The 24,784-nt window shown below is 41.4% G+C and overlaps 1 protein-coding gene across 1 annotated transcript in view; it reads left to right on the top strand.

Moving 5' to 3' along the window:
- ARHGAP32 (Rho GTPase activating protein 32) overlaps window positions 1-24,784 on the top strand; it is a 169,323-nt gene that overhangs the window by 90,588 nt on the left and 53,951 nt on the right. Inside the window, 6 exon segments of the mRNA XM_032229513.1 lie at window positions 1,933-2,019; window positions 13,050-13,187; window positions 14,573-14,665; window positions 16,640-16,762; window positions 18,480-18,557; window positions 19,736-19,817. Of these exon segments, the coding sequence (XP_032085404.1) occupies window positions 1,933-2,019; window positions 13,050-13,187; window positions 14,573-14,665; window positions 16,640-16,762; window positions 18,480-18,557; window positions 19,736-19,817 (601 nt within the window).

The following is a 24,784-nucleotide window of genomic DNA, read 5'->3' as shown; positions in this document are numbered from 1 at the left end:
TTTTTAATGTTGAAAAGCATTAAACATTTTACTGTCCTTCCTCTGCAGTAAAGTAATCCCAGGAGGATTTGTACAAGGAAGCAGTCAAAGAAGATGGCTGTTTTTAATGTAGGGAGACATCGTAAAATTAGGGCCAGCTTCATAGTAACGAAATCCCGTTGGTATCTCAGTAATCTTTTTGACACATTGCGCCCAATCATCCATGGCTGGCTGGACATCCATTCACGCCTTGGTCTTGCATAATGTCCTCCCTAGTTAGGACAGATCAGCGTTTATTTGCTATGTTAACAACAATAATAGCCTGTTGACAGGCTGTGGGTTTGGATCCAGTCATCAACTAGAGCTTGACCTTATCTGGGAAAGGAAACTTTAAATCAGGGAAGAGCTCTTCAGCTCTCTGATTTAGTTAAAGCACATGCTTTGCATGTGAAAGATAAGGCAATTCAGCCTCTTAACAGATCCAGATAAGAGAGGAGCGGGCGGCTATCCAGCCAGTTTTTGCATAAATTAGGGTTTGCAGTTCCTCAGATGTTGCTGAGTGTTAACTCCATCAGTCCCGGTCAGTAAAATTGGGATGCTTGATAGTGAAGTGTTGCTACATATAGAAAGATTAACAAGCCTTAGTTGAAATTGGCGCCTGCGTAGAAGGACATGCGATTTGACTTGATAAAAAGCAGCTTCCTGTGATCCTCAGTTTCTCTCCAGCTTGCATGTAATGTTGACGGCAACTTGGATAATGCACGATGTGCATGAATACAGGTAGTCCTTGACTTATGACCAGTTGCTTAGAGACTGTTTGACATTACCACAGACCTCCCCTTCGCTTCTTATAATCCAGATTCAAAGCTAGCTAGTACTCTCTCCCTCCTCCCTCCCTCCCTCTCTCCTTCTCACTTTCTCCTTCTCTCCCTCTCTAGGGGGAGGGGCTCTTTCCCTCCTCTCTCTCCCCACTCTCTCTCCCCCCACCCTCTCTCACACATACAGACACTTTGGGTGCTTGGTAACCGGTCCCCATTTACAGCCGTTTATGGCAACCCACGGTAACATGATTGTGTTTTAATATTTTTTTGATTTTTTGATTTTGCCAAAAACGGGGCATTTAACTGCCTGTTTTTGCTGCAAACTCTCATTGTGAACAATGGTTTTGCTTACTGATCGTGGCATTCGCTTAGCAACTGTCGGGGAAGAGATTGTAAAATTGGGTATGATCACACCAAGGATCCGCTTAACCACCATCTTGATTTAGTACCATAATTGGCTAACTTGGTTACTGATGGCTGAGGCCAGGTTCAGTTCAAAGCTGACAATATTTATGCAGTAGATCACTGCTTCTCCCCAACTTTACAAAACCAAGATCAGCGAGAGCAACCGACTTCAGTTAATATTTCTTTAATGAGCAGCCATCACCATCATTTTAGCCATTGCTTGTCCACTGCAGGATGAATGCCTCTTCCACAAGTTTCCAACCTATGTAGTTCTGAGCTTTCCTTTGCCAATTGGGCCTGCAGTACTGTATATTGGCATCTGGAAAATGTTTTATTATTTAATCTTTAAAGATGATTAAGGTGTCTAGATAGAAGATTGCTTTAAGTAGTGATGGATCATGGAACTGTTTCTACGAACCTAGTACTAAAAACTTCCCCTGACTAGGAATTTTAAGTTCTAAAACTTACTTGAACAGTATTGGCTTTTTAAGAAGTTCGATGTTACAAGATGCACGTTATTGGATTGATACCAGAGTATAGCATGTTTCTAAGCTATAGAGACAAAACCAAAACACCCAGTCCACATTATAATAGTTGTTTCTTTGATAGAAAAATGCGTTTTGAAGCAATTGGATTTAAATGTTCTACTTTTTATATGTTTGGCTTATCTTTGTTAATTGACCAAGTCCCTCTGTATCTTTTTCTCTCCCCCCCCACCCCCCAATAGCTTTCACTCCCCGAGGAACAGAATGAAGTAACAAGGAATGGCTGTGAGTCCAAGGAGCTTGTCTACCTGGTACAAATATCTTGTCAGGTAAATAATATGACCCTTCTTCCCTTGATTTTATGAAAATGCACGAGCTGAATGATAACTTGGCTGGTTCTTTTTCCTCCCACGTTTTCCCACTGTTTATAATAGTGAAGATGATATTGGGCTTCAGGAAACACCTGAGTAACTACTAAATTGGATCCATTTATCCTGGAATCACTTACTTATTTTTGTTATGTGGGCAGCCACACTCTCCCAGAAGAATGAAATATATTAGAAAATATTAAAAAGGCAGGAATATTATATTTCCCCTAAAAGAGAAATGGAAATCTTATGGGAGACAGAAACTCGGCCCCAGCTCCCTGCCCCCAGCAGAAATTTGGTGGCCATTGAGAAAGACTGGGCCATCCTATCTACAAGACAAAAGACCTCAGGGTGATGGGATTAGCCCTCACTCAAGATCCAAATCAGGACAAAGTCATTAAGCCACAATAGGACCCTTTCAGAACACAAGCCACTTCATTACATCATCACCTTCCCAGCTTCACACAAACAAACTCAGCTGTGATCTCTGTGTAGCCCCCTGTGAGTCTGACAGCAACCAATAGAATACATGCTCTTGCCACAGGAACAGGAAGCTCAAGTGCAAAGCCCAAGAGAAGGTAATAGCAATAGCAATAGCAGTAGACTTATATACCGCTTCATAGGCCTTTCAGGCCTCTCTAAGCGGTTTACAGAGAGTCAGCATATTGCCCCCAACAATCTGGGTCCTCATTTTACCCACCTCGGAAGGATGGAAGGCTGAGTCAACCCTGAGCCGGTGAGATTTGAACCGCTGAACTGCTGATCTAGCAGTAGCCTGCAGTGCTGCATTTAACCACTGCGCCACCTTGGCACCTTGGATGGAAGGTATATAGGCCGCTCACTCTCAACTCCATTTTGTCAGCTGCCCAGAACCACGCATGTGCTTCTGCTTCATCAGTACATGGGCCCTCTTTGCAATCAGCTTCCATGTTTCCAATGTCTTTCTCCCCACTTGGAACTGATCCAGATGGATATGTCTTCCAACAGTTGGATACAATGAGAAATGTAATTACATTAAGGAGTATCCAGGAAATGATGGATCAGGCTTTACTCAAAATGTTTCTGCCACCCATGCTAACATATTAATAACTTGGCACTGTACGTGTTGAATACGTGATTACCACTGATGACCTTCCCAGCTGGCTTCTGACAAAGTCAACAGTGGAAGCCGGATTCGTTTAACACCCATATGATTCACTTAACAATCACAGTGATTCACTTTACAACCGTGGCGAGAAAAAAAAATGTAAAATTGGGCGTGACCCACTTAACAATCACCTTGTTTAACAACAGAAATGCTGGCCCCAAACTGTGGTCGTAAGTTGAGGAATAACTGTAGTTAGGCATGGCTCCCTTATTCAGAAAGAACAACAAAGTCATCACTTTGAGAGGGGGCGGGGGGAAGTTGGGTTTTATGATAAAATGAAGCTGAAACCTCAAAGGACCTTAATTGCAACCTTAAAAATGTATGTTTTGCACAGTTCACGCTGGAAGCAGAAAACAGCTTTAGAGGTTTACGAATTTTAATCTTTTGTACTACAGGGCCGAGAACTCGAGAATTTGTGCTAGATTGTGAATTTCAGCTACAAAATTCTGCATTTCCCTGAAGCTCAGGCCCTGAGATATACCTAGTGGTTAATCATAACAGGTCTTCTGAAATGTATTTCCAATTACAGAATATTCTTTCACCTTCTTTTTCATCTGCCAGAGTCTGACAGGTGTTTTTTTCTAGTCCATCTCATTCTCTTAACACTTTTATTGCTACGAAATTTTCTCTGTTTTTTTTTTTTTAAACTTTCTAGAGAGGACTGTTTAAAGTTCTCCCGATTTTAACAGAAAGATGGTTTTAACCGTTTTAGCTGATTAATCGTGGTGTCCTTCATTAGTCTTGAATTTTATTTGTGTTCTTGTTATTTACAGTCCTGGCAGTTATCAGTTAGCAATACACATAATATGCAGTATTGACCACACCCGGAATACTGCATCCAGTTTTGGTCACCACATTACATAAATATATGTTGAGACTTTGGAAAAAGGTGCACAGAAGAGCAACTAGGACCTGGAGGTTAAAACATATGAATAGAATATAATTCTTTATTGGCCAAGTGTGACACAAGGAATTTGTCTTTGGTGCATATAGTCTCAGTGTTCATAAAGAAAAATAAAATAGAATACATTCATCAAGAATCATAAGATACAACACTTAGTGATAGTCATAGGTTACTAATAAGCAATCAAATTATACTAGGAAACAAAACAATATACATTTAAAAGATACAAGCAACATGGTAATAGTCATAAGTGGAAAGAGATAGGCACTAGGAAGGAAGAGAAGCTATTATTCTTCTCTTCCTTCCTAGTACCTATCTCTTTCTCAGTACCTATCTCTTTCCACTTACGACTATAATCATGTTGCATGTATCTTTAATACAGTCTTAGTAAATAGTTTGACAGTGTTGTGGGAATAAGTTGTTTAGCAGAGTGATGACATTCGGGGAGAAACAGCCCTTGTGTCTAGTTGTTCTGGTGTGCAGTGCCCTATAGCATGGTTTTGAGGATAGACTTTGAAACAATTTATGCCCAGGATGCGAGGGGTCAGTAGAACAGTTGCAGGAGTTGCTGGATATGGCTAGTCTAGAGAAAAGAAGGACCAGGGGGGACATGATGGTAGTCTTCCAATATTTAAGGGGCTGCCACAAAAGGGGGCTCAACATATTTTCCAAAGCACCAAAAGGCAAGACAAGAAACAATGGATGGAAATTGATCAAGGAGGGAAGCAGCCTGGAATTAAGGAGAAACTTCTTAACAGCGAGAACAATTAATCAGTAGAACGGCTGGCCTTCAGAAATGTTAGGTGGTTCATCAGTGGAGGTTTTTAAGAAGAAACTGGACAGCCGCTTGTCTGAAATGGTATAAGGGCTCCTCCTTGAACAAGGAGTTGGACTAGAAGACCTCCAAGGTCCTTTCCAGCGCTATTCTGATTGATTGGCTTCACTTGTGGCCAACCTATTATTCCCCAGGTACACCTTTCCAAGCACCTATCAAATTTGATTGGTTGCAGCACACCTCCTCTTTTAAGGAGGGAAAATCTGTGCGTGTTCAAGGCCCCCTTGCTAAGGGCTCGTGTGTCGTCTGGTCGTGAACAAATGTTGTTGCTCCTAATAGAAACAAATTGTTGACATTCCCCAGTCAACGTCTGTGCTGCTTTCGAAACAGTAATCTACAGGAGGGCAGAGAAGGCCACGGTGGCTTTCACAAAGAGGGAATCAACATGGCTATTGAACATAAAGAAAAGTCTTGGGCTTGTTACCACTATTTATAAAATCTGAAAAACCAAATGTGCCCATGGAAGACGGTCATTGGTTAAATTGGATCCAGAAATTAGCTTATTAGTTTGGCATCTGGCCATGTACTTTTCAAAGGCCTCGGCTGCTTAGAAGCAATTTGTTGTGAATAAGAGGAGCATTGTAGAAAGCCAAAGAAATGAGTCATTCTAGCAAGAGCCCGTTTGAAACTTCTGGACTGGAAAATTTGTTTCTTTCCCTTCACTGAGTAGCTCACTCAATGTACTTCAATTTATCAACTTTGTAGCAGATAAGTAGACTTTAAAAAAAAAACACCCATCACTGCTTTCATACACTCTACCTTTTAATATGGCCTACTTGAAATTCTCTCACTTTTAGTCCCACTAAATATCTGTGATCCAGAAACATCTTTCTTCTGGAGGGCGAGGAGAGATTTCGTAACGAGTTTACCTCTCTCTTTTTTCTTTCTTCATGTTAACATGCTATTTCTAAGTTATCAGTTGCTTGAAACAAAAATGAGGAGGACTTTTTGACTAACAAGGCAATGCTGGTTTCCCACTCAACCGCCTAAGATTAGGTACGAGTGAGAAATTCTACCCCGTTTCCTGTTCTTCCTGTGTGTCATCTTGTAAGGTTTGAGAATACATTAGCAATAGCAGTTAGACTTATATACCGCTTCATAGGGCTTTCAGCCCTCTCTAAGCGGTTTACAGAGTCAGCATATCGCCCCCACAGTCTGGGTCCTCATTTTAACCACCTCGGAAGGATGGAAGGCTGAGTCAACCCTGAGCCGGTGAGATTTGAACCGCCAAACTGCAGCTAGCAGTCAGCTGAAGTGGCTGCAGTACTGCACTCTAACCACTGCGCTACCTCGGCTCTGAGACCCATAGATGTTTGAGAATGCATCCAAGCCACAACGAGCCAAGCATGAGACTTAAACGGAGGCTTGAATAACAATCAGTGTTTAATCTTTAAAGACATGATGGTCAGTTGTTCACAACATACCCAAGGATGTAGCTCCTTTTTATACAGTTAGAGACATCATAGAATAACCTCCTGGCTTTACAATACTCCTCACTAGACTTATCAGCATTATCTCTTTCCTCTGTTCCCAGGATTGGCCATTTGGCCCCCTCTTGTGAATGGCACAGATCAAAGGTGAGATACATTCTTAGGCAGAAGGGGGACATATCAAAGGTGTCAGTTTTACAGCTCTTTACAGCTCCATTGTGGGATAAGTTCTATGCCCATAGATTGCAGATTGATAAGCGTCCAAATGGCAAGGATCACACTTTTTGATATTTGCCAGATATTCTACAGACCCTAATAACAGCGCCATTATTACTATTCCCCTTCAATATCATTCTATCACAACGGCCCTTAGCTGGGATAAACTGGTGAGAAGTTTTTTATTCATCATCTCCGCATCCTCTTCAATCACCACCCCATCACCCCAAGAAACGATAAAAAGCAATGTTCAGACTTTGCATTGGGGAAATTAAATTGGATTGGAAAATGGTAAGGTATGTAATTGTATACTGAAAACTGGGAAATATAGTTTGCTGGGTGAGAATAGGAATTAAATAGCAAAGAGGTAAATTTTGGATTAATTCAGTGTTGTTAGTTGCAAAGTCATGTCCGACACATCGTGATCCTATGGACAATGTTCCTCCAGGCCTTCCTGCCCTCTACCATCCTCTGGAGTCCATTTAAGCTCACGCCAACTGCTTCGGTGACTCCATCCAGCCACCACTTTCTCTGTCGTCCCATTCTTCTTTTGCCCTCCATCTTTCCCAGCATTAGGCTCTTCTCCCGTGAGTCCTTCCTTCTCATTAGGTGGCCAAAGTATTTGAATTTCACTTTCAGGATCTGGCCTTCTAAAGGGCAATCAGGGTTGATCTCCTCTCGACTGACCGCTTTGATGGCCTTGCAGTCCGAGGGACTCTCAGGCGTCTTCTCCAGCACCAGAGTTCAAAGGCCTCATTCTTAATTATTATTAATCTAATGAATGAATTCATTAGATAACCAATTTCACCATGTTGGTTATTTCTCCTGTTTGTCCCGATATGGCACACCTCTTTTCTCAAGAGATGAATCTGCAGCGTACAAAAACAGGACAAAACACCTCTAGCACAGTGTTTCTCAACCTTGGCAACTTGAAGATGTCCGGACTTCAACTCCCAGAATTCCCCAGCCAGCATTCGCTGGCTGGGGAATTCTGGGAGTTGAAGTCCGGACATCTTCAAGTTGCCAAGGTTGAGAAACACTGCTCTAGCACATCCGTTGTTTCTCTCTCATGTCTTTTAAACCTTCTTTGCAGTGCCTGGACATTGAAAAGCCTTTCTGATTTTTTATTTTATTTTATTTTTTAGCTGAGCTAAAACCTCAGGTCAGGCCTGCTTGTTAGATTCTACTTTCCTTGTTTTCAGCACACTGAGCAATGTTTTAGCTTTGGTAATTGCAGCCATTTGTCCCAGCTTGGTTTTTTTCTCTCCCTTTAAGCCTGAAGAGATGTCAGGCAGTTCTTTTGAGAGACTGGACAAAAGGACAGCAATTACAGTTTCAGTGAGTGATGTATCTTGGCTGTTCTTCCTGTTTATTGTGAAGCAAGGTGCTGTTTTACTGTGAATCGGAGAGAAAGGTTATACCTAACTGAATACCCCCAAAACATTATACGGCAGGTGTGAAAGTAGAAGCAAAGTCTTCCTTCCTGGACTCCTAATAACTGCACGGATTTGCTCAGGTTGTTGCTTTTGGGTCAGGACAGAAGTGGCTCACTCTTGCTTTCTTCTTAATAGTAGCTGTAGGTGAACTCAAAATCAGTTTCCAGTTTTATTCTCCCATCAATGTGACATCAGATATAAATAAGCCACAGTCTCCAAGACGGTTGTTTTGTATGAAGCTTCTTCCTTTCAAGTCTTTAAAGGAGGTCCATCTTCATAAGTTCATAAGTTGTTCCTTAAATGTTCACGAGGAGTTAACTGGCTGTGATTGGGGGGAAAAAAATGCCACGCACTTTATGGATGTTGTTAAGTTTATAACTGTCAGACAGGAAAGACCAGGTCCACATGAAGATCTAATTAAACCAATTTACTGCAGGTCGGTTCCACCACAAAACCGCGGACGACAAAATCGCGGTCAACGAAAGCGCGCATTTGACATCATCACAGCGCGACGAAAACATCGCGCTGTGATCGAAAAATGTAAAAAAGCGAAAACCTTACCCTAACCCCCCAAACCTAACCCTAAACCTAACCCTTAACCTAACCCTAAATCTAACCCTAAACCTAACCCTTAACCTAATGCTAACCCTTAATCTAACGCTAAACGTAACCCTAACGCTCTAAACCTAACCCTAACCCTTAACCTAACCCTAACCCTAAACCTAACCCTTACCTTTATGTGAATCGGCTTGCTTTAATTTTATTTTTATTTCAATTTTTAATTTTTTTCGTCGTGCTGTGATGACGTCAAAGGCGCGCTTTCGTCGATCGCGCTTTTGTGGACCATGGTTTTGACGGGTCACGCTGCAGGTCATGCCTATGCACAGGAATCTTCTTAACTAACAGTTAGCACCTGCTTGGATTTAGATAAAGGTCAATGGGATTCAAAGGAGGTTGGACTTCACTTGTGGCTACATAGAGATTCTAGGCTGATTCCTGTTTTAACTCAGCCCCCAGTTTCTGCTACTCCGTGTCCTACAGTGACCACCTATTTCCATCTAAAGACTTCATACTATTTGATATTATATCACATTTTCACCAAGAGGTGCTTTTTGAATGCATTTGAGCCATGATTGCTAGACATGCTAGCATGGTCTTTTGTATGACAATTCTTGGCTTAAGTTATCTGGAGAATACCCCCCCCCCCCCTAGGGGAGTCTGTATTTAAATTATGGAACTGCTGAGAGGTGTCAGTCCAGATGAGTTCTCAATTAAAGGCTTTAATGCATTATCCATGGAGTTATCAGTTCCTTACATTTTTAAAGCACTAAAGAGAAAGTCTTCAATGGTAGGTTTGAAAAGATCCTGTCTCAGGCTTTTCCAGAGGAAAATAGCGATTGTGATTAAAACTTTTTCTTACCTATACAAAGTCATCCCAATGCAATTGCTTATAAAGAACAGGAAAACTTTGCTGATTAATACTATCTGGAGTATTCTCAATGCGACGTACCTATTAGTCAAAAATGTTCTATGACTGTATCTTTTTTTGAGTAACCTTGAGTAACCTGCTTACCACTCTGAAACAGTCATAGTCAAATAAATTTATGGGCACTGAGGAATTCTAAATAATTTCAGAATACATAGATGGAAGATGCTATTCAACCAGTAAGTAACACACTTAACTGAAGATGCTGTCATCAAGAGGGGAGAAAACTGTTTATTATATTGGTCAATGATTCACAGCCCCTTCTACAAAAGAGATACAAATCCATTTCCTTAGCAGTTTTCATCATTTGGCTGTTCAGTATTTCAAATATTGTGCCATTAAAAAATGATGCATGCTACAGATTTATGTCTGGGTGTTGCACTCAATATTCTTACACCAGAATTGCTAGCACTTATCTCAGTCTCCTTCCCTCCCTCCCTGACCGGTTGAACTTATATGTTTTACATGGAAGTGTGACTGATAGCAAATTGTTTAAATTAGAAGTTAGTAAAGAGAGACTGGAATGTAATAAAGTGTTGAAAGCAGCAAATCTCTTTTCAAACAGCCAAAGTCTTAAGCTGTATATTTTTCATCCTGCCATTCAGAAAGAGATTTAATCGAAGAGAAATAGCCGAGCACGGACAATTTTGAATGCTAGAAACCCATTATTATTCTTCACTTACCTGTTTATGTTCTCTTTTTCCTTTTTTTGCGCTTCTTAATCATAGTTTCCCTCGGCAAACATATTATTCAGATACTTATCTGCAGTTGAATGTGCTTCCAAAGGATTGGCTTGAAAAATTAACACGAGGAAAGAAGGCATCCATACTTGGGAGTAGGATAAATGCATTAGTAAAGTACATCTATCTAAGAAGTCCTCCTGGACCCACAGCTGACCTTCGAACATCATTTGTCAGCTGTGACCAGGGGGGCATTTGCCCAGGTTCACCTGGTACACCAGTTGCGTCCCTACCTGAACCGAGAGGCCCTCACAACAGTCACTCGTGCCCTTGTGACCTCTAGGCTGGAATACTGCAATGTGCTCTACATGGGGCTGCCCTTGAAGAGCATTCGGCGACTTCAGCTAGTCCAGAATGCGGCCGCGCGAGCGATTGTGGGTGCACCTCGCTGCACCCACGTTACACCTATCCTCCGCGAGCTGCACTGGCTGCCTGTCGATCTCCAGGTGCGCTTCAAGGTGCTACTTATCACCTATAAAGCCCTTCATGGTAGTGGGCCTGGGTATTTGAGAGACCGCCTACTGCCAATTACCTCCACTAGACTGATACGATCGCATCGATTAGGCCTCCTCCGAATTCCATCTACTAGCCAGTGCAAACTGGCAACTACCCGGAGGAGAGCCTTCTCGGTGGCTGCTCCGACCCTCTGGAACGAACTCCCCGTGGAGATTCGGACCCTCACCACCCTCCAATCCTTCCGCGCCGCTTTGAAGATCTGGCTGTCCCGGCTGGCCTGGGGTTAAGATTCCAACCCCACCCGAATTGTGTGACTGTTGTGCTCTCTTTTAATATGTTGTATTGTTTCCATATTGGAATACTGTTTGTCTTTCCCCCCCCTCCCTTTTTGAATTGTGAGCCGCCCTGAGTCCCCCCAGGGAAAAGGGCGGCATACAAATAAAGGAAATGAAATGAAACGCGTACATAGTTATTGCTGGTGGTAAATTGTTTTCGGGATTTGTTTGTTTGCTTTTTGGCTGTCTACGCCGTTTGATATGATTTGGAAGTGTTTGAATTCAAAAGCCTTTTATGGTAGCATTTGAGTTTTCAAGAGAGATCGGCTGTTGGAGATTGCATCTCCCCCTCCCCCCTCCGGAACTATTGTTGATCAAGCCAATCCTCCTATTTCAGATGCGGAATCTTTTCTTCAACTGCCATAAATATTTTAACTCCGATCTCAGAGACTCCAAGAAAGACGGTGCTTGCTGTGTCATCTGTTATTTGGTGTTCCTTTGTGGCTTCGTTGACACTGAGTTTGAATAACTACTGAATTATTCGTGGCACCTTCAATCTTGGCATTCGAAGTTATTTTTAACTAACTGGCTTACATTTTTCTTTCTATTGAAAACGGGTGATGAAATTTATTTAATTTGACATATTAAGGTGGCCCAGCTCATATTCTCATTTCCTCCCCCCTCCTCCTCCTCCTCCTCCTCCTCTCCCCTCCTCCTCCTCCTCCTCCTCTCCTCTCCTCCTCCTCCTCCTCTTCCTCCTCTCCCCTCCTCCTCTCCCCTCCTCCTCCTCCTCTCCCCTCCTCCTCCTCGCCATTGTCTATCCACTTCAGGATGAAGGTCTCTTTTGCATGTTTCCAACCAATACCGCCTTAAGCTTTCCTTTGTCAGTTGAGCCCACAATACTTGCTGATGTCATCACTCCATCTTTTTTTTTTAGGTCTTTTTTGTGGATGTTTTTTTATCAAGTCCATTCTATGACTACCTTGGTCTACCTGCCATCAGTTCTTGCTATGTGATCAGGCTGTTTCCATTTCAATTCTTTTATTCTCTTGATGGCATTGTATACTTTCGTTTGTTCTCAGATCTGGCAGTTATCAGTAACCAATACACATAATGTGCAATATTGACCACACCCAAAATACCGCATCCAGTTTTGCTCACCCCATTACAAAAAAATATGTTGAGACTTTGGAAAAACTGCAGAGAAGAGCAACTGGGATGATTAACGGCCTGGAGATTAAAACATATGAAGAACAGTTGTAGGAACTGGATATGTCTAGTGTAGAGAAAAGAAGGACTAGAGGGGACAGGATAACAGTATTCCAATATTTAAGGGGCTGCCACAAAGAAGAGGGAGTCAAGCAATTTGCCAAAGCACCAAAAGGCAAGACAAGAAACAATGGATGGCAATTAATCAAGGAGAGAAGCAACCTGGAATTAAGGAGAAACTTCCTAACAGTGAGAACAATTAATCAGTAGAACGGCTGGCCTTCAGAAGTTTTAGGTGGTTCATCACTGGAGGTTTTTAAGAAGAGACTGGACAGTCACTTGTCTGAAATGGTATAGAGTCTCCTGCTTGAACAGGGAGTTGGACTAGAAGACCTCCAAGGTCCCTTCCAGCTCTATTCTGATTGATTGATTGATTGATTGATTGATTGATTAATTCATGTCCAGGTCTTTCTATCTTGTCTTGTGATGCCGAGCATGTATCTTTCCATTGCTCTTGGCAGCATTCGTAGCTTTTGTATTGATTGTGTTTCTCTGGGATATATTAGAACAGGTAGCACACCCTGATCGAAAACTTTTCTCTTCAGGCATAGGGGTAGGTTGTTCTTGAAAACTACACTTAATTTGCCATCTAATATATTTGTGTTTCTTCAAAGCACTATATTATACAATGACTTAAGGGATTTTAATTGGAGGTTGAAACTGATTAGCAAAGGCTGGTTGAGTGAAAAATGTGATTACTTGTGGAATGATGATAATAATCAGGTTCACAGAGTCTTTGCACATTTATGAAAGAATGAATTAAATGACACTGTACGTTTTTTTTTTCCTGTCTGCAGGGCAAGAACTGGATTGTGAAGAGGAGTTACGAAGACTTTCGAGTGCTCGATAAACATCTTCACCTATGTATTTATGATAGACGCTTTTCTCAGCTCTCAGAGCTACCCCGTTCGGATGCCCTGAAAGATAATCCGGAGGTAAAATAAGGACGTTTTGTTACTAGCCGAAAAGTTCTAGTTGTGGAACAATATTTTTGGAAGGCAGATATCGCTGAGGTTTTCATTTAATTATTTATTTACTGTATTTTCCGGGCTATGAGACACTCTGAACTGTAAGAGGCACCTACCTAGCTTTTGGGGAGGAAAACCAAGAAAAAGAAAATCTGCCTCCACCTCCCAGCAATTTGTCTCCTTGCAGGAAACCGCAAACTGCCTGGTCAGCTTCAGCACAGCCTGATTTAGCACGAGCAGCTGATTGGCAGTTGGACCTGCCTCCCGGAATACCACCTATTAGCTGTTCCAGGCTGTAGGGATCATTGCCGCCTTCCAGCGCCCCATTCCCGCCCTCTGTGTGTCCTGTTTCCGGCCTCTGCGTGCCCCATTTTGGTCCCGTTCCAGGCGGCAGGCATCCCCACCGCCACTGCCTGTCCCCCACCACCTGGAAGAGCAAAAAATGGGTCACACAGAGGCCGAAAATGGGACGCATGAAGGTAAAAAAATGGGACACACGGAGGTAGAAAATGGAGCACGCGGAGGCGGCGACAGGCAGCAGTGGCAATGGGTGGTGGTGATCCTCACAGCTGGAACAGCTGATAGGCAGTATTCCGGGAGGCAGATCCAACCACCAATCAGCTGCTTGTGTTAAATCAGGCTGTGCTGAAGCTGACTACGCTGTTTGCTGCAAGGAGGCAAATTGCTGGGAGGCAGAGGCCAAAGGGTGGGGGCCAGCCGATGGGTGGGGTTTCAGCAACATTCGCTGTATAAGATGCACAGACATTTCCACCCACTTTTGAGAGAGGGAAGTGCGTCTTATACACTGAAAAATACTGTATATCCCACCTTTATTATCTTCTTACAAATAAATAAAGGCAACAAAGATACTCAATACTCCTTTCTCTCCTATTTTACCTACAATAACAAACATGGAGAAGAGTGGTTGGGCTGGAAGAGAGTGACTAGCCCTAAGTTACCCAGCCAGTTTCCGTGCCTGAGATGGGGCTAGAACTCACTGTCTCCTGGTTCTAGCCTGGTGCTTTTGAATGCTATAGAGCAGGACTGTCAAACTCATGGGACGGATGTGTCGTGCCCTGGCCACGCCCATGTCTGATTTAGCAAAGGGGAAAAACGTCGTGACATGTGACATGATAATGCCGTTACAACACGAGTTTGACACCCCATCTATGAAAGAGAGAGAGGGAGGGAGGGTGAAAGAGAGGGAGAGAGAGAGAGAGAGACAGAGAGAGAGAGACAGAAAGAGAGAGAGAAACAGAGAGAGACAGAGAGAGATTGCTTTAGCCATATCCCCTAAAATATAGGATGCCCTGCATCAGTAGAATTATTGCATATTTCCACATCCTTTGCAGCTTGTTACCCAGATGCTGATGGCTTACCTGTCCCGACTCTCAGCCATTGCTGGCAACAAGATAAATTGCGGTCCCGCTCTCACATGGATGGAGGTACAAGAGCCCACTTCACCTTTTCCTCAATTCATCAGATGCTTTCTTTGTGCCTACCAGTCTGCCAGCAGCAAATTGAATGGAAGTAGGGAAGGTTTCTAAATTAGAAATTGCCAGTAAGAGCCCTCTGCTCTTAGGCTACCCAAGATAAAAGCAGGAGTACATCCTTATCCTTAATTAATATAGATCCTCCTGTATCAAAGCACTGACCAAAAAGTCCTCTTTATTGAGATTATGGCCCATATAGACTACTGTGCTGGTCAAGTGTATGCTGGTAGATACACTCGGTCTGCAGCTGAGAGCGAGCAGCTGAAACTCTCAAAGACAGTCCATGGTACAACACCTTGCAGTAGCCTAAGTAAGGAGTAACTAGGGCATGAGTCACTTAGCCAGTGCTTCAAATTCCAGGTAGGGCTGCATCTGGCACACGGAGGGACAATTCTGCTCCTTCCAAACCCCTGATCTCCCATTTGTCCATGCAGTAGTAGCTATGAGTCCAAGATGTTCTTCAGTACACAGACCTGTTCTTGGAATGATAGTTGCCAACAAGAGGCAACCTTTCCCCACCATCCAGCCACAGCTGAAGAAGCTTTTTGGATGAGACTCGAAATGTCTTCAAAGAAAAACCAGAAAGTCCAGTCGCCACTTGAAAAAGCATCTTTGGGACTGTAGTGAACAGCTAAATTCATCTTGGAGGGGTTCGGCTGTTTTGCCCTGTGTAAACCCTCATAGCCGCTAGAACCAAGTCAAGAAGTTGATAATGTCAGGGTTCCAAGTAACACCCCTAACGAAAGAAGACTCCGAGGCTCGAGGTTCCTCAAAGTTCCATTTTATTAGAGATGCCATATTGACACATCTGGGAAAACCCGAATCTGAAAGCTTCCAGGTTTTCCCCACCCAAATGAAAGTTCAAGTCCCTGCCCAGCACCCACATGTCCATCACATGGCCCAATCAGGGACCATCCAAACCAATCACACCATCGCAGCTATAGGGCAAGGTGTCCTTGACTGTCTGAGAAAAGAATGTTGTTTTGACTATATATCTCCCATAATCCATATAATCCCCCTCCCATTTTCCCAAAGCATTAGATATGGCAGGCCTGAAGGCCCAATGTAAAAGATGGCTTCCAGGTATGACGGATTGTACCTCTTGCACAGTTTAGGATAGCAGTGGGTAATGTATTGATGATAGAGTTATGCAAACTAATTATGGACTCCCCCAGTGGCTTAAGATAAAAATTGTTGTTGTTAGTTGTGAGGTTGTGTCCAATCCATCACAACCCCATGGACAATGTTCCTCCAGGCCTTCCTGTCCTCTACCATCCTCTGGAGTCCATTTAAGCTCACGCCTACTGCTTCAGTGACTCCATCCAGCCACCTCCTTCTCTGTCGTCCCCGTCTTCTTTTGCCCTCAATCTTTCCCAGCATTAGGCTCTTCTCCAGGGAGTCCTTCCTTCTCATTAGGTGGCCAAAGTATTTTGAGTTTCATTTTCAGGATCTGGCCTTCTAAAGAGCAGGCAGGGTTGATCTCCTCTAGGACTGACCGGTTGGATGGCCTTGCAGTCCAAGGGACTCACAGGCATCTTCTCCAGCACCAGAGTTCAAAGGCGTCCATTCTTTGGCACTCAGCCTTTCTTATGGTCCAACTTTATAAAAGTTAAAAAGTAGAAAAGAGAGGATGAAGCCCTGGGGTATTCCAGAAAGGAGAGGCCAGCTCAAATGATCTCTCCTCTTCCTACTCACTGGAACTACTAACTGGAACTGCCCTCCAGGGAAGTAGTGGAACCCCCTATAAAATAGAGCTCTACTTTTGGCAGAAGTTGGTTGTACTGCACAGTGCTTATTTAGTACCACAGTGCCTGCAGAAGCTCCCTTTCTTTACAACTCTAAATCCTCCTCTATAAATTTGTTAATAAAATTAATTGCTCAACGCTGCTTGTCCTTGGCTTTCTCACCCTCTACCTTGCATTGCAGATTGATAACAAGGGGAATCGCCTCCTAGTTCACGAGGAGTCTTCCATTAATGTTCCTGCTATTGCAGCTGCTCATGTTATCAAGAGATACATTGCCCAGGCAGCAGACGAACTCTCCTTTGAGGTAAATAACGGGAGGAAAAATATGTAATTATTTCGGCGCATGCCCCGAGAAAACCAGCGTTCCATTCTCTTTTCTTCAACTGGCCAAAGGCGTTTTGAAAGGTCCTCTGACCGCTTTCCGTGTGGCTTATATAACAGTACATTTTCTTATTACATATGTAACATATAAAATAAAATACAATATAAATATATGTAATACCTAAAATATATATAATATATAAAATACATGTAATATATAAAATACATGTAATATATAAAATACAAAATGTACAGTACATTGCTCTATTGTTAATTTGGTAAAATAAAGTTGTCATTCTACACTTAATTTTACGAATGAAGGCAGAGAAACTGATAGACAAATATTTATGGAGATTCTCAGTCATCCAGCTCATGGTTGTCCCAAAGTTTTTGTTTTTGTTTTTCCCAAGAGACAACTGGTTGTTCTTTGAAGACGTTTCGCTTCTCATCCAAGGAGGAGCTTCTTGGATGGGAAGTGATACGTGTTCAAAGAAAAACCAGAAGGTCCCATTGCCACTTGAAGAAAAAAGAAGCACATTGGGACACATAGACAAGTATCGTATTTTTTGGACTATAGGACGCACTGGAGTGTAAGATGCACCAAGGTTTCGAAGAGGAAAACAAGAAAAAAAAAGTTTTTGTCCTCCCCAGCCCCCAGGAGCCCTCTGCAGGTCTCCCAAACCCTCTGCGTGCCCCTTTTTTGTGAAAAACAGGCCTATTTTTGGCCTCCCAAACCCCACATACTTACCATTTTTGCCTTTCCCAGCCCCCAGGAGCACTCTGCAGGCCTCCTAAACCCTCTGCGTGTCCCATTTTTGGCAAAAATGGGACACGCGGGGCAGGGTTTCTGGAGCCCAAAAATGGCCGTATTCGGTATATAAGACGCATCGACATTTCCACTCTCTTTTAGGGGAGGGGGGGAAGTGTGTCTTATATTCTGAGAAGTACGGTAAGTGTAGATATTTTAAGCAGAGGTCATCCTTGACTGATGTCCATAAGTGAGTCTGGGAATTTGGTTGTAAATCGTGCCCGTCATTAAGAAGGTTATCACTTGATGGACTTGATGTGACATTCTTTGTGGCAGTCATTAAGCGAATCGCCATGGCCATTAAGCAAACCCATTGTCTACAACGGGCATTTTTTTCAAGGAATCAGAAGAAAATGTCGCTTTTCAGCAAAAACTGTTTAAATTGTGGTCATATGACCGTGGGAAGCTGCAAACAGCCATAAATGCAGCTAATTGCTGGACAACCAAGATGTGATTACATGACCAAGTTGACCATGAGTGGGGAGTGTCTGTTACAATTTTGAATCCAGGATGTTCCAGGATATTTGACCTGTTTTAACTTTAAATGGTCACCAAGTGGCTGATCTTAAGTCACGGACTACATTTAATTAGTTTGTTCAATATTCTATTCACACTTACGTTTCTGAAGTGGCTACACCCTCAGCTTAACCAGCAGCCTGTTTTGGCTTTTAGCTGTTATCCAACATTTTCTTTCTACGAACGAATAAAATGTCTGCTGTGTAGCGCCCATAATACATACTTAAATTCAAATGTGCATATTTAATAGGCAAGAACTAGCACTCTTTATTTTAAAGGATTTTGTATTCGCAGCCCGATAAAGTAAGCATTTTTATCAAACCAGATAAGTGTTTTGAGTCACAATGAGAAAATAATCTCATTTCTTAATTTCCAGGTTGGGGATATTGTTTCTGTTATTGATATGCCTCCAAAGGAATTGACCACTTGGTGGAGGGGGAAACATGGATTTCAGGTATGTCCAGCTATTAGGTTAGTTAATACTGCAGGCTCTAAAAGTTGTGGAGGATGGATACTCATTCTAAAAAATTACACTCTTAATATGTTTACAATGTATAAATTTGGGGGTGGGGTGGGGTTGAAAATCCTCCTGATCAGTGGTGGGTTTCAAAAATTTTTAGAACCTCTTCTGTAGGTGTGGCCTGCTTTGTGGGAGTGGCTTGCCAGCCATGTGACTGGATGGGCGTGGACATCTTGTAAAATGTGGTGAAACGCACTTAACAACACTCATGCTTAGCAACCAAAATGTTGGCTCAGAAACTCTGGTATTTGAAACACGCAAGTCTTAAAGCTGTCTTGTAAAGTTTCAAGACCCTTGCACCCCTAATCCTTCAGAAAAAAAAAACCCAGGGGTGTTCAAACTTGACAGCTTTAAGACTTGTGGACTTCAACTCCCATAATTCCTCCTCTCGCTCTTCATCTTGATGATGTACGGGCGAAGGGGGGGCGAGGGAGCTGGAACCGGTTCCAAATGGCACTGTAGGTTTGTGGAACCGCTTCTATAGAAGAGGTTAGAACTGGCAGGAACCCACCACTGCTCCTGATCAATTTCAGGGTAAGAGAAAATGGAAGAGAAGGAGAATTCATAATGTCTACAGAGATTCTCAATCATTTTTCAAGACGCAACTGGACTTCGTTTTTCCTTGAAGACATTTCGATTCTTCAGTTCTGACCAGCTTCTTGGATGAGAAGTGAAATGTCTTCAAGGATAAACAAAGTCCAGTTGCCTTTTGAAAAAAACATCTTGGAGAATTCATAGTGCTATTTTAATCCTTTGAAACCTGTAGAAAATATGGATGCCTGATTTTTTTTTCTTTAAACCTCTTGTCTGATTCCAATGAACTCAAGTCAAATGTATAATTCTTGAAAGAGTAATATGTCTCTGTCTTCAGATACTGTGGACAGACAAAACAGCTAGAGTAAAATGAAATCCAGGCTAGCAAACTCCTGCTCTATTCACATATAAAGCAGGGGAAGAATGCTCTTTTTACTAAAACTGTCTAGAGATTTGGAATAATCCCTTTCTTGAAAATCATCTGGCTGTATCCTTATTCCATGATTCTGTTGAAATTGTTTAAATGCCCTGTAGACACAAGCTCTCTTTTTTCTTTCTAACTTCATATGTCACTATAGGTGGGATTCTTTCCTAGTGAATGCGTTGAACTGATTAACGACAAAGTCCCTCAGTCAGTGACCAATTCTGTACCAAAGCCAGGTAGGTTTGTGTGCTTTTCAAGCAAATGTGCGTAATATCACAAAACTCTGATTTAAATCATGTTCGCTTACAGTTTTCAGTACCCTTGCTACGTTATAATTCTTTGCATTCATCCAGCAAGCTTATTTCATTGTTTGGTTTGTGCTGGTCAAACATTTTCATTTTCACTAATTTCATTAATATTTTGGGTGGGAAAAGATATTTTTGGTAACCATTGTCACAAATCTTTGCTTGGTGGTCATCATAAACCCATGCACTTTTCAGAATTACTCTGTAGAGGAAGTTAATTTATTGCCAAGTAAGACAGATGCAAAAGATAATTTGCTTTTTCTTTCATTGAACTTACTCCCTCCATTTCCGACTCAGAACTGATTCATTGCTGTGCCTATTTCCCTCTCATTTCCTTCTATCTATCTGCTTAGGAGAGTATTATTTTGTTGAACTAAAAACCATTGCTTATTTTTATGAATTTATACTCTGCCTTCCAAAATAAAATAAAAAAACCCTGCCAAAAATAAATAAAATAAAATAAAACACCCACATGTTTTCAGGCTGTTTTCTAAAAATAGACAAAGTGTAGCAACAAAACCACAGCACAATCAACAATTAAACACAAACACCCATGCTAATAATGAAGAGCATACAAGCAATAATTATCGAATGTAACTTCCAGTTTGGGCGTTAAGTGTCGTTTACAAAGCATAGAGTCAAATCAAATGTTTGATGAACTTGTATTTCAGAAGTTGTTTTGACCCAGGAGTGTTTTTTCTTTGTGTAGTAGAGTATGGAATGAGTTGTGGAATAAGGAAAGAACAAACATGTGCATCTTTTATGATCCCAGTCTATGAGGAAGTTAGGCATTTCCAAAATGTGATTAATAAATAAAATTTGCTTAAATTGGGGATGATTTTTTTTTGAAGCTTTAGGTTAGGGAAAAATATTCAGGAACATATGAATTGTGACTCTTCTTTACAATTTAGATTAATAACTAATTATATTGTGCTTGAGGTCAATTCAGGTGGTACTGTTGTCATCCCTTTTTAGTTGCTCATGTTTTCTCAGAAGGATCAGGAGGATTTTTGGTTTTAAGACATTCAGATACCACTGGGATAAAGGGTTGCAAAGCACATTATAAGATTAAACAGACCTGAACATGAATCTTGTTTCATCATATACCCAAAGGCAGAATTATATTGATGGAAAAGGAGAGTCAGCATATAGAAATGGGTTCTCTCAATAGGCAAAGCAACAAATATGCTGCATTCCCTTCAATGCTCGCTTCACTCTGTGGTTACTTAAAACAAGTTCTCAAATGTTTTGGGGTTGCAGAACTTGTTCGTTCTGATTTTAAAGGATTGTCCAATTTGAGATGCTTGGGATAAGAGCAGACTTAGATGAAATCCATAGCTTACTTTCTCTCTGAAACTTATTGCCTAATTCCAAATTGATTTGAAAAACCTTCTAGATCAGTCTGTTGCAATTTGGGGTTAATAGCAATAGCAGTTAGACTTATATACCGCTTCATAGACCTTTCAGCCCTCTCTAAGCGGTTTACAGAGTCAGCATATTGCCCCCACAGTCTGGGTCCTCATTTTACCCACCTCGGAAGGATGGAAGGCTGAGTCAACCTTGAGCTGGTGAGATTTGAACCGCTGAACTGCAGATAGCAGTCAGCTGAAGTGGCCTGCAGTACTGCACTTTAACCACTGCGCCACCTCGGCTCTTTTAAGGATAAGGAATAGTAATATTTTTTTAACAATTGGCATAAAACTTCTGTGAAGGAAAATGCAGTGTTCTCATCATCCCCCCAAATATTTAAAATCAGGAGTGTAGGATTAAATGTCTCAGTTTTGGGAAATGCTGTGTGTATTCTTTGTCATGTTGATTAGCTTGTAATTTCTAAGAGAAAATGGAAACATGGATGTTGCTTGTTCCTTTGTGGTACATAATTCCGTTCTTAGTTCTATGAATCTGAATGACATCAGTCTGTTGAAGAGTGCTATGAAAGAGAAAGATGGAACAGAAGTTTCAGCTCTCTCTACTTTATAAAATCATGCAATGTATCTTCATTTTTTTTTATTGTTCTCTTCCGATTTCTTTTCTTTTGGTTGCCATCCTTATCATTTGGATTAGTTGTCATATCACTGCAGGTCTTTCAAAGATGCCATCAGCTTCATGTCAATGTTTTGTTTCTTAACTTAACCTCATGCTGTTCATTTCATTTTTACATGCACTTTTCTGATGTTGCCTAGGAAGTGCTTTTATTAACGTTTGAGATTCTAGAAATAGCACTTTAACGAAATAGAAGAGGTGGATTGAAGTTGCCTATCTAGGAAACACTTGCTGTTAAAAATCTCTTAACATTTGTGCCTTTGCTAGAAATTGAAAACATTGTTAATACTATTATGCAAATGGAGTTCATCCTGGCAGCCCCTGGATAAATATAATCCTATTTTGTGGGATAAAGTACAATAGCGCATGAATCTGATAGTCTTCACGTGGCTTTTGTTTCCAGTATCTTTTTTAAAAGTGTTCTAGTTAATCATACCCCATTATAGCATATACAATAGAAATCAAGGTTACCTAGGCAACCTATACAGGACAGGAAGACTTGGCAGACATTTTGAAATCATTGCATTGGTGGGTTCCAATTATTCCTGCATGTTGTCCACAACCATGATAAGCTGCATATAAGCAGAGATAAGATACATGAAATAATTCAAACAATCCCTTTGAGCCAAGTGGTTGAACTGGCCCACGAGGAAAGTCAGTGTTGATCTAATTGACTTTCATTGGAACTTGAAAGATGGTGATAGGCGCACAGTTCAGTAACAGTTTCTGAAAGCCAGGGGTAATAAACTACCTTCCTTTGCAAGCAGGTTTAAAATTGTCCGGAAGGAGAAGGAAAGCATATTTCAGATTAATAACACAATAGGCTCTCAAAGAGATCCTTTGTCTTTTGAGCTCCTAATTAATCCATTGAGCGCTTACCAGCTTATAGGTTGGTTGGTGTTTGGTACTAAATAAACCTCTGTGAAATTATTTAGCTATTTTTATAGCATCGTTCTGCAGCCAGCCCAGAGGTTATGTCGGGATAGTTTAGTTTAGTTTAGTTTATTAGTTTTGTATGCCGCCCACTCCCGAAGGACTCCGGGCGGCTTTCAATAAAAAGGGAAAGGGGATAAATAAGACAATACAACAAATTAAAATTCAACAACATTCATAGTTACAGTGGGGCTGGATACTTCAATAGCCCCCGGCCTGCCGGAGCAGCCAGGACTTAGTGGCTTTACGGAAGGCCGGGAGGGTAGTAAGGGTCGGGATCTCCACAGGGAGCTCATTCCAGAGGGCCGGAGCTGCAACAGAGAAGGCTCTCCCTCGGGGGGTCGCCAGCCAACATTGGCTGGCAGATGGAATCCGGAGAAGGCCTAGTCTGTGCGATCGAATCAGTCTTTGGGAGGTAATTGGCAGGAGGCGGTCCTGCTTGGAAAGTGTACATATATAAAAGAGACATTGTATTGTCATTCAAAATGCAGCTGTTTTTTCTGGTTAGATTTTTTTTTTTTTTTTACAATTTTTGCAAATTGGGGATTGCTAGGGAGAGAGGGCTGCTTTCAAAAGCAATGCCCTACTCAGGTTTTCTTTAGTGTGGGAAATGGTACTGGTACATAGTTATTTCCACAGTTGCAAAAATGTTCTTCTGGGTCTCTTTGCACTGATGGCCAGTGGTTAGCCAGTTGCATTCTCTAACTGAATCATTTAAAGTGTTTTGACAGTAAATGCACCCTAATTACAAAGTACTGCTGAATAATACAACCTTCCATTGATTTTTCAGAAGAGGTTTGGGGCGTGTGCAAACAATTTTGGAAGTCCTCAGCCCATGCAGAATTAGATTCCTATTTAACCCTTTGCACAGTGTTAAAGAAACGGGGTAGGCTTGGCTAGTCTTTTGAAATGAAAATGTTTTATTTTTTTCCAGGTGGATGTTCCCGTTAATAATGTATTTTCTTTTAAATTGTACTTTCCCAGTCTCCCCTGCCCCTGGAGCCCGTCCAGCATCCTGGAGCTACTTCCCCCCTTGTACGTTTTCATTTACTCTTTTTCTGCTCATGCCATGATTTTTCTTATTCTCAGCTGAATTTGTAATTGCATTCACATGCAACGGTAAACCAGAATGTTTGTTAGCTCCCATTTGAGCCCTCGAGGACAAGTTCTGTCTTAAGGGTGGGGGTTTTTTTGGTCATCGTTTGTAAACCACAAACTATGCCATTATCCTTTCTGAACAATACAAAACCAGACATCAGAATTTATTCTTATCTTTTTTTTCTTCAAGAATATCACAACAAACAGACCATGGAAAAATGCTGTCTGAGATGATGTGAAAATGATCTAGCAGGATATTTGCGTTTGTTGTTTAATCCTGAAAAAATCAGAATTCTGGTATACTGTTGTATATTAATGTACTCAGTATCTGAGGAATGTACAGTGACTTTTCACTGTGATTTCCTTGTACATTTCTTTCTTTCACAATATGCATTAAAATGAAATCTGCAATAGAAGATAAATAAGGAGAAAAATGAGCTTGAGACTAATTTTTAGGAGTAACTAAAAATTTTGGAGTAACTAAAATTGCCAACTATTTATTTTATACAAGTAGCATTATACTGTAAAATCATATCCCAGAGTAAAAATATTGCATAATCCTAAAAGTATATGCTTTGGAAAAATGTTGCTTTTCCTACACAATTACATAAGGTTTTTTTTTTTTTTTTTTTTTGGTGTGCACAGACAGAAGTGTTTTCTACAGTCAATTCCTAGAATAAATTTTTGAATTGCATGCAATCAGAGAATGGAAATTACCTAAGCATAACTTAGTATAGTATTAATAATTTTCATGACAACCTATAATACTTGTCTTCATTGTGAGAGTTTTTAGCACATCAGCTTTGTCCTACAAAGCAACCTAT

Source organism: Thamnophis elegans, chromosome 13 (assembly GCF_009769535.1).
Source record: "Thamnophis elegans isolate rThaEle1 chromosome 13, rThaEle1.pri, whole genome shotgun sequence".
In the NCBI taxonomy this organism is placed as follows: Eukaryota; Metazoa; Chordata; class Lepidosauria; order Squamata; family Colubridae; genus Thamnophis; species Thamnophis elegans.
The sequence above is the reverse complement of the archived record's forward strand: the minus strand, read 5'-3'. Positions and strand labels throughout refer to the sequence as shown.